This window comes from Centruroides sculpturatus, unplaced genomic scaffold (assembly GCF_000671375.1).
Source record: "Centruroides sculpturatus isolate CEXI.00-Female unplaced genomic scaffold, Cexi_2.0 scaffold266, whole genome shotgun sequence".
NCBI lineage: Eukaryota > Metazoa > Arthropoda > Arachnida > Scorpiones > Buthidae > Centruroides > Centruroides sculpturatus.
Genome location: NW_019384421.1, coordinates 406,950 through 425,607, shown reverse-complemented (window position 1 = coordinate 425,607; position 18,658 = coordinate 406,950). Strand labels below are relative to the sequence as shown.

General features: G+C 27.7%; 1 protein-coding gene across 1 annotated transcript in view; it reads left to right on the top strand.

The window, feature by feature from the left end:
* The window catches only part of LOC111619405 (dedicator of cytokinesis protein 1-like), a 95,259-nt gene that overhangs the window by 72,473 nt on the left and 4,128 nt on the right, over positions 1 to 18,658 (top strand). Inside the window, 12 exon segments of the mRNA XM_023361108.1 lie at positions 63 to 256; positions 341 to 413; positions 2,415 to 2,515; positions 4,762 to 4,820; positions 4,898 to 5,094; positions 5,499 to 5,538; positions 5,906 to 6,108; positions 8,185 to 8,270; positions 8,386 to 8,542; positions 8,639 to 9,655; positions 9,729 to 9,818; positions 10,024 to 10,155. Of these exon segments, the coding sequence (XP_023216876.1) occupies positions 63 to 256; positions 341 to 413; positions 2,415 to 2,515; positions 4,762 to 4,820; positions 4,898 to 5,094; positions 5,499 to 5,538; positions 5,906 to 6,108; positions 8,185 to 8,270; positions 8,386 to 8,542; positions 8,639 to 9,655; positions 9,729 to 9,818; positions 10,024 to 10,155 (2,349 nt within the window).

Here is an 18,658-nt window from a genome sequence, read left to right as displayed (position 1 = left end):
GTATATTGGCATTATATTTTGAATTAGACTGATTTTTTAAGACTATTTTGTTTTTTTAATAGGGTAATCTTGTAGCTGTGATGGTTGGTATTTTGAGACAAATGACTCCATATCATTATAAACAATATATCAGCAGTTTTCCTACTTCTACAGATTTACTTGATTTTTTAATGGAAATACTTTTAGTATTTACTGATCTTGTTAATAAAAGTGTTTATCAGAAAGATTGGAATGAAATGATTATGTTGCAGAATAGGTAAGACATCTGAATAAAACATTAAAAAATGATTATAATTTAATAAATCTTACTGACATTTAGTTGTTATTTTTATTATTGTAGTGTTATTCTTAAAGCATTAAGATATTTCTCTCATACAATAAGAGATCATTTTACAAATCCTTTTGAATATCAGGTAAGAAATTTTGATACTTTATAAAACAAATATCAATGATAGAAAAATAAAATGTTAAAAATTTTATTTACTTTTCTTAGTATTATAATTTTACAATTTTTATTTGTAAGTTTATTGTAAACTGTGTGTAAAAATTAATGCCAAATATAATTCATATTAAAAATTATTGAAATTATTAAAGTTTGTTTAATATGTTTTGAATTGATTGATTTTGTTTATAAATTTATTAATAATTAGTCAAAACTTGATGCTAGCTACTAAATTGAAAAGTTTTGCAGTTAACTTTCAAAACAAAAATATCTAAAAGAAAACATTTGTTAGAATAGAAAATTATATTAAATAATTTAATTTCATGCAGCTTTTTGTTGCTTATAGAGTTGTGGAAAATGCTTGTTAAATTCATTTAATGTAGCTTGTATTCGCAAATATGATTCAGCTTCAATTATATTTGGAAAATAAGAAATAAATCTATCAATGCTAAATTAGGGTAGAGATAGTTTAATTCTGAAATCCTGCATTTTCTATTGTAAATATGTAGCATAATTATGCATTGATGATTATTTTCATATAGAAGGATAGACACTTTTATTTATTAACATTTTATGAATTTTTTTTATTAATGTTTAGTTGTTCTAAACACTAAATCAATATGTTTGTTTTAATAATGATTTTCTTACTACAGAATAAGATATTAATTAAATTTAAATAGCTATTTTAAAATGTTTTCAGACTTTCACTTATCAAACTTCAGAGCATCAAATTTTATGAAAATTATAATATAATCACATGCATACATTGATCTATTATTTTTGGAAAATGTGAAGATGATCTCTAGAACTTGCATTCTGTATAACTTTGTAATCAAAGTAGTTTTTTATAATTTATGACAAATATTGTATTGTGTAATTCATTTGAAGTGTTTAGTTTTTAGATATTTTTCATATATTTTTAGTATTCTGTTAGTTTTGCATTGGTAGCAGGGTGTTTGTGTCTTTTATATTAATTGCTTTTCTTGGATGATTTCTTCAAATTTCTGTGTATATATTGTCTACTTGGACCTTGTTTATTAATAGGACTTATTATACTGGCAAAGTTTCTGATTATCAAAGAGAAGAGATCTTAGTAAGTAAGGTAAAAAGAATTAAGATGTCTTCAAATATTTAGTTTTTCAACTATTTATAAACTCTCTTCATTTATCTTTTCTATTACCTTTATATTTTCCCAATTTATTTGTAGATCTTTTCTCCGAACTTCTGCCAATATTTTTTTATTCTTTGGTCAATTTTCTATTTTCCTTGATTTTTCCTGTAATGCTTTTGTTATTTTTTTAATGTTATTTTTCTTACATCTGCTTGATTTTCTGATGAATTCTGTATATTTCATCGGTATTTAGTATGTTTTGTATTACTTTAGTATTTGCAAATAGTTGCTTAGACTTCTTTATAAGATTGACTTTGCAGCTTAGTTTTTAAATGCAATATTTCAATTTCTGTATTCAATTAAATTTGTTAACTTAATTGTGTTGCTGATTGAGAACACTTTACACTTTGCTGTAAAGATATAATTCATGAAATATAGCTGTTGTAATTTTACTTTCCTGTCTGTTCTTATAATGTAAGAAAATGTTTAGCAGCTACAGTATATTTGCTACAAGCTAATAAATAGCATACTACAGAGAAAAATTTACAAGTAAATAAATTTTTATTCTAAATGTTTGGATATGAAAGAATAATTTAATTAGATATGATATGAAATTTGATATTTCTATAGCAAATGTTTTGGTAAAAAAAAAAAAAATAATAATAGTAAGTAGTTTTGAAGAAAGTCTGACAATAACATTGAATTTATTTCTATATCATTCTTTAGTTTACAATCCATAACACAATTCTTATTAACTTTCATTCTTGTATATATTCAGTTATTATTAATATCATTGTTTTTATATTATATCAAAAAATATAAAATACTAAATTAAGAAATAAAATTATTTCAAAATTTTAGGTTTGGAACAATTTTTTTCATTGTGCCATATCTTTTTTGACTCAAGAAGCTTTGCAACTGGAAAATTTTTCTCAGAATAAAAGAAATAAAATTATATCAAGGTATTGTTAATTTAATAAAATTACAACAATATATTAATAATTTAAATAGTTAATTTTTCAATTAATGGTATTAGTGTTTTGGTTATAAATATAATTATTCATTTAATACACTCCTAAATAATGGTTATTTTTTTATTAAATTAGTCATTCAAAGTAAAATCTGAAGTATTATTGTCTACTTTCTTTGATGTTTCATATTGATGAAAGAGATTTGTTCCAGTTCAATTGATTTTTTTAAAATCAAATATATTTAGAGATGACACATTAGTCAAATGAAAATTTTACTCATTATTGTCATTTACAATTTTTTTGAAATTCAAAAATAAAGGTTTGATTTTTTTTTAAATAAACTCTTGTAACTGATGACACTATACATAATTCTGATTTTGAGCCAAACTCTTATTGTTTCTTCCTGTAATAATTCATTTCTAAACTTAAACATTCTTTAAAAAAAAAAAAAATAGAGGAATTTCTTATAATTCAAGCTTACTCTTTTTAAGCTTTTATTTAAATTTTATATAGTAGTAAATTAAAAATCATTCAACTTTCTTTCTGTTTCCCTTAATCTCCTGTTTGAATGATTAGAAAGTTAGTCAAGCGCTCTGACCAGATTTTTTGCTGAAATAGATAAGTCATGATAATCTTACACTGTATAATTTTTTTGTTTGCTGAAAATAAGGATTTCATGGAAATAAAAGTTTTATTACTAAGAAAGAAAATACTAATCTAAACTAAAATACATTCTATCATTATCACAAGTCTTCAGTACTGCCATTAGAACCAAGCAGTTGGGGTACTTGCTCAGGATTTGTTTGCTTGTTAAGTTATGGCAATGCAATACTCAGGCAATCTACCTAAAGGATGCCTTCCAGGAGGTCTTTTTAAGGGAAACTGGCCCCTATTTAGACGTTACAGATGTGGAGAAAACCCAGAAAACTTCACATGGCCAGCTTGTCCAAGCAAGGCGCAAACCCACAACTGAACTCCCATTGTTCAGGGTACAAAGCCGCCTGGCCACTGGTGGGCTCCCAGGATTCGTACTTAAAAGTGTCTCATCCTTCAGAGGTTTAATTTTTTACTTTTTTTTTTTTTTAATGCCATTCTGCCTTCATAGGAAATATATTGAACTGCAACAGTTCTCTGCATCATATGTAGGCATTTATACCATGGAAAATGGTATTACTTTAAAAGATGAATCTCTGAGCACCAAGTTTTGGAATTGGTTTCTAGACTTTAAACAAAAACAAATTATTATGTTGGTGCTGTGTGTTTGTAAGCTGATGAGGGATCCTTGTACCTGAAATGCATCTTTACCTAAATTTGAAATGTTATTATTAAATAACTTTTTTGTAAAAGATCTGGTCCTTCTTTCTGTTAGCCTTGGTGTGATAAGACCTCCAAATTGTTAAATCCTATTTATTAGGTTATCTAACTCTATCTAATTCATAGTTGTGAACTAAAAGCATCATTTATTATTAGTATCTATGTTATATTGGTATCATTATTTTGGCATATTTATGCAAAAACTTAAATAAAATAGTAACTAGTATATCATCATAAAATATAAAATTTTACAATTGTAAACATATATATATATATATATATTTTTGTGATTTAGTTTATTTTTGCTACATTATTAAATTTATTGTTAATTGCAAGGATTTTACTATTACAGTAGAGCGTTGTTTATCCGAAAGCCAGTTATCCGAAACGTCGGTTAACCATAAGCATTCCAGTTGGAAATTTTAAATTTTCGCTAGTGCTGTAGCACTACAATCTTTGGCTCTATATCTTGGACTACTCCAATATTTTTTTGTTGGTGTGTATGTTTTAGCTGGCAGCACTGGCACTTTTATGTAGTGTTCTTCTGAGGACTGTGTCGTGCTGAATCAAACGTTTTTGATACTAGATCAACTTCTAAAGTATATATTTTTTTGTTTTTATACTTTTCAATATATTTATTTTGTTTGTAAAAAAATAAAGAAATAATTTTTAACGATACAATAGCCACGATTATTATTTTAAAAAGTTTGCGTTAAGCTTAACATCGAAAATTTAATGCGAAGCAACACGCAACGGAGAAAAATTTCAACGCGGGATAGATTAATATATTTTTTCGTACATAATCGGTTATCCGAAAGATAAGTTATCCAAACAACCCCAGTCCCCAATTGATTCTGATAAACGATGCTCTACTGTATTATACTATAAGAGATTAATTTGCCTAACTGTAATTTTATGCTTAGGTACAAAGACATGAGAAGAGAAACTGGTTTTGAAATAAGATCTATGTGGTTCAATTTGGGTAAATTTTATTTTAATAAGCATTAAAGTTTTTATTACATTTACTTGAAGATATATATATTTTTTGTATTTATTTAGGTGCAAATAAACAACATTTTGTGCCTGGTATGGTTGGTCCTTTTCTAGAAATGACATTAATTCCAGAAGCAGAACTGAGAAAAGCAACAATACCTATTTTTTTTGATATGATGCAATGTGAATTTTATTCTCAACGTACTTCTACATCTTTTCATGATGAATTTTATATTCATAATAGAGAAATTAAAGGAAATTTTCATGAGGTAATTTTTTAATTTAAATCAATGGCCCTTAATCTATGATATATCAAGCTGTAAGATCAAGATATTTTTTTTTTTTTGATGATGCATGTTTTTGTATCTGAAATATTTACAAATATATAGTTAATTAGTACAGAAATAAAATTAATTTTGTTATAAATATTTATTGAAAAATTGTCATTATTTATTTTACTTCTGCCTTAAAATTCTACTGTTATTTTTATATCTTTTTTTTTCCGTTGTAAATTTTTATGTTCAATCTAAACATTTTTATGTTGATGAATGAGCAGAGAGAAATTTTCTTTCTTAATTTCTATAGAAATGCTTGAAGTCATGCTGAAATATATGTTTAAAAATTAGACAACTCTATTCTTTTAAAAATATATTTAATTTTTTATAAGGGTATGAGAACATGTTTTAAAAGTTTAAAAAATGTGGACAGTGATAAAGATTAAGAATCATTGATTTAGACTATAAAAACATATTTTATTTGAGTTAAGTAAAATAAAATATAGTTTCCTACATTTTTTTTCTTCTCATTTAAATGATTTATATATACTTTTTATTCTTTGTTTGTAACGGGAAATGCATTCTTGAAAAAAATAAGTATAAATTTATGATCTATTGAGACATCATCTCTATGGACAAAATTAATGTAGAATATCAGATTTATTGTACTTATGATCAATAATAATAATAAGTTTTGAAAACGATATTACAGTACATTGTTTGAATATANTATTTTAATAAGCATTAAAGTTTTTATTACATTTACTTGAAGATATATATATTTTTTGTATTTATTTAGGTGCAAATAAACAACATTTTGTGCCTGGTATGGTTGGTCCTTTTCTAGAAATGACATTAATTCCAGAAGCAGAACTGAGAAAAGCAACAATACCTATTTTTTTTGATATGATGCAATGTGAATTTTATTCTCAACGTACTTCTACATCTTTTCATGATGAATTTTATATTCATAATAGAGAAATTAAAGGAAATTTTCATGAGGTAATTTTTTAATTTAAATCAATGGCCCTTAATCTATGATATATCAAGCTGTAAGATCAAGATATTTTTTTTTTTTTGATGATGCATGTTTTTGTATCTGAAATATTTACAAATATATAGTTAATTAGTACAGAAATAAAATTAATTTTGTTATAAATATTTATTGAAAAATTGTCATTATTTATTTTACTTCTGCCTTAAAATTCTACTGTTATTTTTATATCTTTTTTTTTCCGTTGTAAATTTTTATGTTCAATCTAAACATTTTTATGTTGATGAATGAGCAGAGAGAAATTTTCTTTCTTAATTTCTATAGAAATGCTTGAAGTCATGCTGAAATATATGTTTAAAAATTAGACAACTCTATTCTTTTAAAAATATATTTAATTTTTTATAAGGGTATGAGAACATGTTTTAAAAGTTTAAAAAATGTGGACAGTGATAAAGATTAAGAATCATTGATTTAGACTATAAAAACATATTTTATTTGAGTTAAGTAAAATAAAATATAGTTTCCTACATTTTTTTTCTTCTCATTTAAATGATTTATATATACTTTTTATTCTTTGTTTGTAACGGGAAATGCATTCTTGAAAAAAATAAGTATAAATTTATGATCTATTGAGACATCATCTCTATGGACAAAATTAATGTAGAATATCAGATTTATTGTACTTATGATCAATAATAATAATAAGTTTTGAAAACGATATTACAGTACATTGTTTGAATATATCATTATTATTATTTTTTAATTGAATATTTGTTCACTCTTATTTTGAATTAAATATACAAAGAAAAATAAATATATTATGGCTGATTCTCAATTAGACCAACACTCTAAATTATTTCGTAATAGTAAATAATCTTTAATGATCAAATTTTAAAATAAATTTGTTGAGTAATTTTATAAAATTAATTTATATAATAGTTTTATATTACCTGCATCTATTGTAGATAGTCATTTGATTATTAATTTAGATATGCGACATTCTAAATAGACATTGTTTGATGTGTGTTACTTCACAATTTAGTTGGGTTAATTTCTTAATTTGAATTTTTTTTTATCACAATAATTTTTCAGAAAATGAGAATAAGACTTGAAAATTCTTGTATTTATTACGGGAATATTTAGATATAAGATAAGTAAAATATTTTAAAAATTCTATTTTTTCACAAGTAAAATTATTGTTAACTTTTTAAAATTAATTTTTACTATTAATTTTATTTATCATGAAACATAGAACATGATTTAAATATAAGAAATAAAATTACTTTTTCTGGAAATTTATTTTTATAAGAAACATTAAATCTCAGGTTATGGTTTATTTTTATAGATATAAGTTTTAACAGTTTTTCTTGAAAAATTATTATAATGTACATTATTTAAGTTGAGAAAGTATCTGATAGCTAAGACTGTTGTTATTTTGTGTTTTGAATTCTGGCTCTAAAAAATAATTTAGCAAATTATATCTTAAAATACTTCAATTAAATTGATGATGATACTATTTACCGTTATCAATGCTAAGTACAGACTTAAAATATTTATACGGTATTATACTTTCTCTAGTTTTGCCTTCTTCCTTACAATCTCTTGATGTAACCTTTCTATTGCTCTTTGTTTATTGAGATTTTTAAAATGTAATCCAAATATGAATATAAGAAATGTAATTTCAGACTTATGTTATGATCTAATACTTTGAATGTATATAATATGTTATACATAATATTTCAATATTTTGGATACATATTAGTGTCAAAAAGTTTTCATAGTATTTTCAAATTGTTTTTGACAGATTTCTTAATTTTGATGATTTGAATCTTTAAAGAGATTTTATTTTAGTATTCTCTCAGAAAGAATTAGAATCTATCACATATTTATTTGAAGTATTTAGTTTGCTTGTTAAAACCTTAATAAATTGTTTGATTAATCTCAATATTTGAAATAAGGATAAAGTACTTTCTCATTAAAAACTAATTTGTTTTATCTGAAATTTTATTGATAATGATACAATAAAAAATCAGTTTCAATCATAAAATTTATTATTTAGTGTTTACATATTATATTATTTTCAGTTTGAAAATGAAATGATTACTCAGCTAGATATGTTGGTTGAGGGTGGACGTGGTGATGAACAGTACAAAGAATTATTTTTTGAAATGTATGTAAAAATTTCTTAATATTTTTTCAAAAACCAATTTTTTTCTTAAATTTTCTTAAAAATTTATCTATAATGACATAAATATTAAACAGCATTTTAATTAACATACATTTAGACTTTGCAATCTTTGTGAAAATCATGCAACAATGCATGAACAAGGTTTAAGATTTGTTAAAACAGTTGTTCGCTTAATGAGGCGTCTACTTGAATACAGAGCTATTATAACTGATGAAAATAAAGAAAATCGAATGAGTTGCACTGTTAACTTATTGGTAAGCAGTTTATAATTTACTAATTATTTTTTATTAAATTTATAATTTTAAAAAATATTATTAAAGTAATATTAAAATGCTTTTAAATTTTTATAGGAATTTTATCATGAAATAAATCGAAAGGAAATGTATATACGTTATCTGTATAAACTATGTGATCTTCATTTAGAGTGTGATAATTATGTGGAAGCTGCTTTTACTTTAAAATTACATGCCAAACTTCTTCGTTGGTCAGATGAAATTCTACCTCAAATTCTCAAAAATGATAAATATCCTAACTGTGAAACTCATAGAGAACTTAAAGAAAAATTATATTATGATATAATAAATTATTTTGATAAGGGTAAATTATGGGAAGCAGGTTTACATCTCTGTAAAGAATTATGCATGCAATATGAAAATGAAATATTTGATTATATACAACTTAGTAATTTATTAAATCATATGGCAGTATTTTATGACAATATTATGAAACAGGTTCGTCCAGAACCTGAATATTTCAGAGTTGCTTATTATGGGAAAGGCTTTCCCACCTTTCTTCAAAATAAAGTGTTCATATATCGTGGTAAAGAATATGAAAGGTTAACAGACTTCAACAGTCGTCTACTGAATCAGTTTCCAACTGCAATAGTAATGAAAACATTAGCTCCTCCAGGTGATGATATCATGGAATCCCCACATCAATATTTACAAGTTAATAAAGTAGATCCAGTCATGCATAAAAGAGAAAGTTTTAGTGGAAAAACTGTACATGAACAAATATTAAAATATTATAAAGTAAATGAAGTACAGAAATTTACTTATTCTAGACGAGTGAGAAAAGGTGAAAAAGATTCCGATAATGAATTTGCTACTATGTGGTTAGAACGAACAAATCTAATAACTGCATATCTGTTACCAGGGATTTTACGTTGGTTTCAGGTAACTTCACAAGAAACCATAGAGATAAGTCCTTTAGAAAATGCCATAGAAAGCATGGAGAGTACTAATAATAAAATTAAAAATTCTGTACTTCAACATAGAGCTGATCCCTCATTACCAATTAATCCATTGAGTATGTTATTAAATGGAATTGTAGATGCTGCAGTTATGGGTGGAATTGTAAATTATAAGGTATAATTTCACATTTAAATCAAACAAATAATAATTTTTAATAAATATTTCTAAAACATTGAAATTTGTTTAGGCTTTTTTTACGGAAGAATATGCACTGAAAAATCCAACTAGAAGAGATAAAGAAAGCATACAGAAGTTAAAAGATCTCATTGCTTGCCAAGTAAATTATTTTAAAATCTAAGTAAAAAGTTTATTATTATTATTATAAGTTGAAATGTAATAAAATTAACAATATACTATCAACTTTTAAATACAGTAATAAAAATTTATTTAAGAATTTATAAATATGATCTGAAGTTAACTAAAATAAATTAAACTAATTCTTTCTCTATTGTAATTTTATTATTATTTTTTATTTGTTTTAGATACCACTATTAGAAGCTGGTCTTCAAATTCATAAGCAAAAAGCTCCAGATAATTTAAAACCTTTTCATGAGCACATGGAAGATGCCTTTGTTAAGTTACGTGCACATGTAGAAGAAAATTATGGAAAAAGGGTAAGCTAATAATTTTTAAATAAGAAAATATCGTGATCAAATTTATTTATTTTTGATTTGTGATTTACAACTCTTTATGTTCTATTTAAAATATTTTAAAATGTATATAAAGAATTATCAGTCTATTACATTGGAATTTCTATTGAATAAATATAATAGTCTGGATATATAAAATATTGCAGTAAAAAAATAAGAATTTAATATTAGTAAACTTATTTTTTATTATGTTATAATTTCATTCTCAACTTTAAAGCAGGTTCATTTAATTTGTTTTAGTTATTTTAATTACTTTCTTATTTTGATAAATTAAATAAAATTTTATGTTTTAAAATTCAGTCATTGAAAGGAGATATAGTCTTTTAAAATTATCAATTAGGATTATTTAATAACTTCTGCATTTTAACTTAATGGATTTTTTTACAAGTTTCAAAATTTTACCATTTCCATCTTGGAAGGAATCCAAGGAAACATGACAAATCATTCTTTGGTCATCTGTTTCTTTCTGTTTTATAGATATTCTATTATGATTTTTTATTTTCTTCTACACTCTGTAATCTAATTGGGTTTTAAGTAGTCTTAATTTACTACTACTATTTTTATATATTATATATAAAATCTAATCAACTATCTAAGGATCTTAATTGTCTATTTTTCATAAGGAATTTATTAAGATTTTTTTCTTTTTATTAGACAGATCCAAGAGTTGAATCTTACTTTGTGCACAAATATTATGTTTAATTTTAATGGACACTGCTGTCTAGTGCTGAGTATTACATTATGGTAATATATTATTCTTAAATACACTGGTGTGCAAAACTTAAGCAACAATTGTTTTTTTGCCAAAATACAGAGACAGTATTTTGTACGTAAAGGATGAAGAAAGCATACTAGTGCAAAAATGAATAGAACCCATACAGTATGGAATCAAACAAAAAAAGGCTGTATTGAAAGAATAAAGTTGATATATATACAAATGATTGTCTTCCCAAGAGGGAAAACAACAAATTAACTGCAATGGTTGCTTGGCACTGTCTCTTTATACTCAACACCGGATTATTGAACAGTTGTTGAGGTAAGAGTGCCTATTCTTCGTTGAGCATCTGTTTCAGTTGCTGGATGTTTTCCAGTGGATGTAATCGTGCTGAAAGGTGTTTCCCCAAAGCCTCCCACACAGTCTGTGGGATTTAAATCAGGGGAGTAAGCTGGCCAATCCATTTTAGTGATATCTTCACTTTCTAAAAGCTTCTCAACAGCAAGAGTCCAATGTGACCTGGCATTATTGTCCATAAAATGAAGTCTGCACCAATGGCACCTCGGAACAAATGCATCTGGGGAAGGATCATTTGCTGACAATAGTGATCTCCAGTAACAGTACCTCTGTCGAAAATTTGGAGTTAGTCTGCCCATTTATCATAATACCTTTCCAAATGAGCACCCCAGGACCACCGTAACAGTTTCTTTCCATGATGTTAGTGGATAAAACTGTGTCCCTACCTCTCTCCATATCAACTAGCATTGAGAATCACTTGTGATACTGAAATGACTCTCATCTGTAGAGAGAATGTGACTNTTTGTACGTAAAGTATGAAGAAAGCATACTAGTGCAAAAATGAACAGAACCCATAAAGTATGGAATCAAACAAAAAAAGGCTGTATTGAAAGAATAAAGTTGATATATACAAATGATTGTCTTCCCAAGAGGGAGAACAACAAATTAACTGCAATGGTTGTTTGGCACCGTCTCTTCATACTCAACACCAGATTATTGAACAGTTGTTGAGGTAAGAGTGCCTATTCTTCGTTGAGCATCTATTTCAGTTGCTGGATGTTTTCCAGTGGATGTAATCGTGCTGAAAGGTGTTTCCCCAAAGCCTCCCACACAGTCTATGGGATTTAAATCGGGGGAGAAAGCTGGCCAATCCATTTTAGTGATATCTTCACTTTCTAAAAGCTTCTCAACAGCAAGAGTCCAATGTGACCTGGCATTATTGTCCATAAAAATGAAGTCTGTACCAATGGCACCTCGGAACAAATTCATATGGGGAAGGAACACTTGCTGACAATAGTGATCTCCAGTAACAGTACCTCTGTCGAAAATTTGGAGTTAGTCTGCCCATTTATCATAATACCTTCCCAAATGAACACCTCAGGATGACCATAACAGTTTCTTTCCATGATGTTAGTGGGATAAAACTGTGTCCCTACCTCTCTCCATATCAACTAGCATTGAGAATCACTTGTGATACTGAAATGACTCTCATCTGTAGAGAGAATGTGACTCCATTGATGAGATGTCCAGTCTTTGTGTTACACCAGTCTAAATGGTGCTGTCAATGATATGCAGCATTCAGGATGGTGGGCAAATAGTCCACTTTTATGAAGGCATCTGGCCACAGTAAATCACGACACTTGTCCCATTACCACATGCAGGTGCTGAGCAATGTTGCCCACTGACTTGTATCTATTTCTGTTTGCCTGCAGGACAATACATCAGTCATCCATTGGCATTGTTTTTCTTGGACAACCACTACCAACCTTTCTTACAGCTGTACCTGTGGCTTGGAAGGCTTTCCAAGCTCACGAAATGTCACTTTTGTTGATTTCAATCTCTTGGGCTACACTCATCACACTACTCCCCCCCTCAAACTTGCCGATCATTCTACTCTGTGTAAAGACATCCAAATGGTTTCTTCTAGCCATATTGCACATACAAACTCACTTGAACTTGCAGCGAATGTCTTTAATAGTGCCTCATCCTTCTTTTTATTGTAGTCTTGCACTGTATGCTCTGACTGCATGGATTTTGCATGCCCTCATTTCACCTGGGATGTCTTCTTTCTGATATTTGCATGTGAATCCCCTTTCTACTGAATTGGGTGNTTAAAGTTTGATTGATTACATAAATGCAAAAATAATCTATATTAAGCTACATAGAGTTATCTCAATGATAGGCTTATATAATATTTTTTACCCCTTGTAGTTTATATAATATTTTTGCTTTTATTATTATTGTTATCTCCAATGAATTAAATTGTCAAATGCTGGATTATTCAGACTGTGGTGTTCGTCGCACCACTGATTATGTGTTCACTGAGAATATATATAGAACCTGTAGACATATTTCTCACCATTCATTTTATTTACATTATGTACAGTACATAGAAATCTCGTTCTACACTATCCGTACAGTTGGTTAGGATCCACGTGTTGGTACAGGAGAGTAACCACGTCCGCAGAGTAGTTGACCAATCGGGAAAAGAAAAAAGAAGTGTATGGCAGACGGCTTGCACATGTTTATATATCCGTCACGCCAGCCTGATATTTGCATGTGAATCCCCTTTCTACTGAATTGGGTGTTCATTGTACTGATTGCAACAATCCTTTTTCTACAATTTCAGGGCTATTTACTTTACATCTTTTCACTTGTGATACTGAAATGACTCTCATCTGTAGAGAGAATGTGACTCCATTGATGAGATGTCCAGTCTTTGTGTTCCTTACACCAGTCTAAATGGTGCTGTCAATGATATGCAGCATTCAGGATGGTGGGCAAATAGTCCACTTTTATGAAGGCATCTGGCCACAGTAAATCGCGACACTTGTCCCATTACCACATGCAGCTGCTGAGCAATGTTTCCCACTGACTGGTATCGATCTCTGTTTGCCTGCAGGATGATACATCAGTCATCCATTGGCATTGTTTTTCTTGGATGACCACTACCAACCTTTCTTACAGCTGTACCTGTGGTTTGGAAGGCTTTTCAAGCTCACAAAACGTCACTTTTGTTGATTTCAATCTCTTGGGCTACATTCATCACACTATTCCCCTCCTCAAGCTTGCCAATCATTCTACTCTGTGTAAAGTCATCCAAATGGTTTCTTCTAGCCATATTCCACATACAAACTCACTTGAATTTGCACCGAATGTCTTTAATAGTGCATCGTCCTTCTTTTTACTGTAGTCTTGCACTGTGTGCTCTGACTGCATGGATTTTGCATGCCCTCATTTCACCTGGGATGTCTTCTTTCTGATATTTGCATGTGAATCCCCTTTCTACTGAATTGGGTGTTCATTGTACTGATTGCAACAATCCTTTTTCTACAATTTCTGGGCTATTTGTTTTACATCTTTGCTTAAGTTTTGCACATCGGTGTAAATAAATAAAATTGTCATTCCAATCCATTTATTTTTTCACTTGATGTTCAAATTTCATTTTTCTGATTTACTGATTTCAAGTAATTCATTATTTATTTTTAAATATTTCTAAACATAGTGAATTTTTAACCTTTTACATTTTGTTATTTTTTCCATACACTTGTAAAATAAAGTTGAATCAGTTCCTCTCATTTCCTTATATTTAATAATAGTTAATTTTAAATTCTATCAGACAAATTGAAAAATGAATTTAATGAAAATATCAGTTTGTTTTAAGATTTAATTCAACAATTTAAAATATACTAAAATGAATATTTTATATACAGTTATACACTCTAATACTGCATATTTATAATAAACATAACTTACAAGTTGTTTATTATACAGTAAATATATTCAGTTATAAAGTATCTGAAAGTGTATCAGTATTTATAAAATGTAACTGTTTATAGTTTATAGATGCATTACAAATATATGTCAAGTTTTGGTGTGTCTAACCCACAGATTATGCATGTTTTGGAATCAGTTTGAAAGATGTGGGTTAAGCAATGATGTTACCTTCTAATTTTAATTCATAATTATAAATTCATCAAATAGCTTTTTCTTTGCCTAAAGTCACCAAGAGCATCTTTATCTAAACACACTGCAACATTTTTTAAATGAAAGTTGAGCATTGTTAAAAGTTGCATATATAATTTGCTATCACATGCAAAAACTATAAGACACTATGTATGACTTAGGTTGTTATTGGATGCGAAATCTGTCATTTACATCTGGGCATTGCAGTTTTACAGTTGCACTTATCATGACAGCATACATGCATACAACTCAGATTCAAAAACAAAAAGCAGCAGTAATTATTTTAATGTGTTTAATCAACAAAGAAAGTGAAAAGGATGACGTTCATTACTATGTTGGTGACATAGTAGTTACAGGCTGTCATGTTGCATGGGATAACACAATAAATGAGTGCCATTTTGGGGATGAAAACTATACATGATATAATTCACTTGCCTCTATAAAAGTCTGTCAAAATGTTTTGATTTTTTTTATTAACCATTGTTCTTTTTTATTTAGGTGCAGCAATGTTCTCAACCAAGAATGTTGTCATGCATAATGTCAATCAATACTAGATTAGTAGTGGCTGTTTTATCGTAATAAATTCAATCAGTCATATGTAACACAATAAAAACTAGAGAGAAACTTCTCTGAAGTGACATTGCATTGAAAATTGCATCATACATTGTTACAATTTTGAGAAAGTTGCAGTATATTCAGACTTGGTTAGAAAACATNTCACCTGGGATGTCTTCTTTCTGATATTTGCATGTGAATCCCCTTTCTACTGAATTGGGTGTTCATTGTACTGATTGCAACAATCCTTTTTCTACAATTTCAGGGCTATTTACTTTACATCTTTTCACTTGTGATACTGAAATGGCTCTCATCTGTAGAGAGAATGTGACTCCATTGATGAGATGTTCAGTCTTTGTGTTCCTTACACCAGTCTAAATGGTGCTGTCAATGATATGCAGCTTTCAGGATGGTGGGTAAATAGTCCACTTTTATGAAGGCATCTGGCCACAGTAAATCACGACACTTGTCCCATTACCACATGCATTATTTGCTATTTACACCAGTGTAAATAAATAAAATTGTCATTCCAATCCATTTATTTTTTCACTTGATGTTCAAATTTCATTTTTCTGATTTACTAGTTCAAGTAATTCATTATTTATTTTTAAATATTTCTAAACATAGTGAATTTTTAACCTTTTACATTTTATTGCTATTTTTTTCCATACACTTGTAAAATAAAGTTGAATCAATTTCTCTCATTTCCTTACATTTAATAATAGTTAATTTTAAATTCTGTCAGACAAATTGAAAAATGAATTTAATGAAAATATCAGTTTGTTTTAAGATTTAATTCAACAATTTAAAATATACTAAAGTGAATATTTTATATACAGTTATACACTCTAATACCGCATATTTATAATAAACATAACTTACAAGTTGTTTATTACACAGTAAATATATTTAGTTATAAAGTATTTGAAAGTGTATCTGTATTTATAAAATGTAACTGTTTATAGATGCATTACAAATATATGTCAAGTTTTGGTGTGTCTAACCCACAGATTATGCATGTTTTGGAATCAATTTGAAAGATGTGGATTAAGCATTGATGTTACCTTCTAATTTTAATTCATAATTATAAATTCATCAAATAGCTTTTTCTTTGCCTAAAGTCACCAAGAGCATCTTTATCTAAACACACTGCAACATTTTTTAAATGAAAGTTGAGCATTGTTAAAAGTTGCATATATAATTTGCTATCACATGCAAAAACTATAAGACACTATGTATGACTTAGGTTGTTATTGGATGCGAAATCTGTCATTTACATCTGGGCATTGCAGTTTTACAGTTGCACTTATCATGACAGCATACATGCATACAACTCAGATTCAAAAACAAAAAGCAGCAGTAATTATTTTAATGTGTTTAATCAACAAAGAAAGTGAAAAGGATGACGTTCATTACTATGTTGGTGACATAGTAGTTACAGGCTGTCATGTTGCATGGGATAACACAATAAATGAGTGCCATTTTGGGGATGAAAACTATACATGATATAATTCACTTGCCTCTATAAAAGTCTGTCAAAATGTTTTGATTTTTTTTATTAACCATTGTTCTTTTTTATTTAGGTGCAGCAATGTTCTCAACCAAGAATGTTGTCATGCATAATGTCAATCAATACTAGATTAGTAGTGGCTGTTTTATCATAATAAATTCAATCAGTCATATGTAACACAATAAAAACTAGAGAGAAACTTCTCTGAAGTGACATTGCATTGAAAATTGCATCATACATTGTTACAATTTTGAGAAAGTTGCAGTATATTCAGACTTGGTTAGAAAACATATAAAATATTTTATGTGCATTAGTCATTGATCAGTCATTGATCATCAGAGTTTTTCTCAAAATCATCAAAGACTCATATATCTATACCTCATATTTAATTCTCTTCCATTTATTTTACTGAATTTATTTTATGTAATTTACTTTTTTATTTCTATAGGGTGATTTTGTTGATTAAAATACTTATATATATATTTAAAATCCTAACCCAGCTTAGCTGCAATGTTTCTTCTTGTTTATATAAAATTACTTTCAGCCATTTTGTTACCAAAACTGAAACTAAATATGATGATGTCATTACCATTTTTCTTTATTTGCTTCATCTTTTTAACTCTGTAGTATACAAATCACTTTTATATTAGATAAATGAATATAATGTTTAAAATTTTAAATAATAATAAACTTTCAAGTTGGAAGGCAATAGTAAAATAAATTTAAATTAAATTTAAGAACTGAATTATTGCTGTTCAACCAATGTCACATCATCACCAATGTATTATTCATATTAAAATAGTTTTTCTATTTGTTTTTTTAAAGTTTGATTGATTACATAAATGCAAAAATAATCTATATTAAGCTACATAGAGTTATCTCAATGATAGGCGTATATAATATTTTTTACCCCTTGTAGTTTATATAATATTTTTGCTTTTATTATTATTGTTATCTCCAATGAATTAAATTGTCAAATGCTGGATTATTCAGACTGTGGTGTTCGTCGCACCACTGATTATGTGTTCACTGAGAATATATATAGAACCTGTAGACATATTTCTCACCATTCATTTTATTTACATTATGTACAGTACATAGAAATCTCGTTCTACACTATCCGTACAGTTGGTTAGGATCCACGTGTTGGTACAGGAGAGTAACCACGTCCGCAGAGTAGTTGACCAATCGGGAAAAGAAAAAAGAAGTGTATGGCAGACGGCTTGCACATGTTTATATATCCGTCACGCCAGCGCCACCTGGATTTTCAGATGTAGTGCTAGTTACACTTGTTCGGCCGCCACACAGACTATATTTTAACTATTAACAATTAGTTATAATTACAATAATTTTTGAATTAAATTAAATTTTAATAATTATTAATATTAGCATAAAATAGTTTAACTGCCTACCTTTAAAATATAATGCTTATTTATATTTTATATTATTTATTAATAGTCAAATATTGCTTGTGAATAATCTAGCATTTAATGATTTGATTATTAAGTAATATTCAGGTTTGACCGTTTATATATATCAACAATGAATTGCCAGAAGTGAAACAAAAAACATTTTGATGTTTGAGGTATACTTTCTAAACTGCATATTAATGNCATGGAATCTCTCCGAAATTCGTGCAATCGTCGTCATCCTTTGCGCATGCGTCGTTGTGAGCCTATGTTTCCTCCCGTTATGTGTCATAT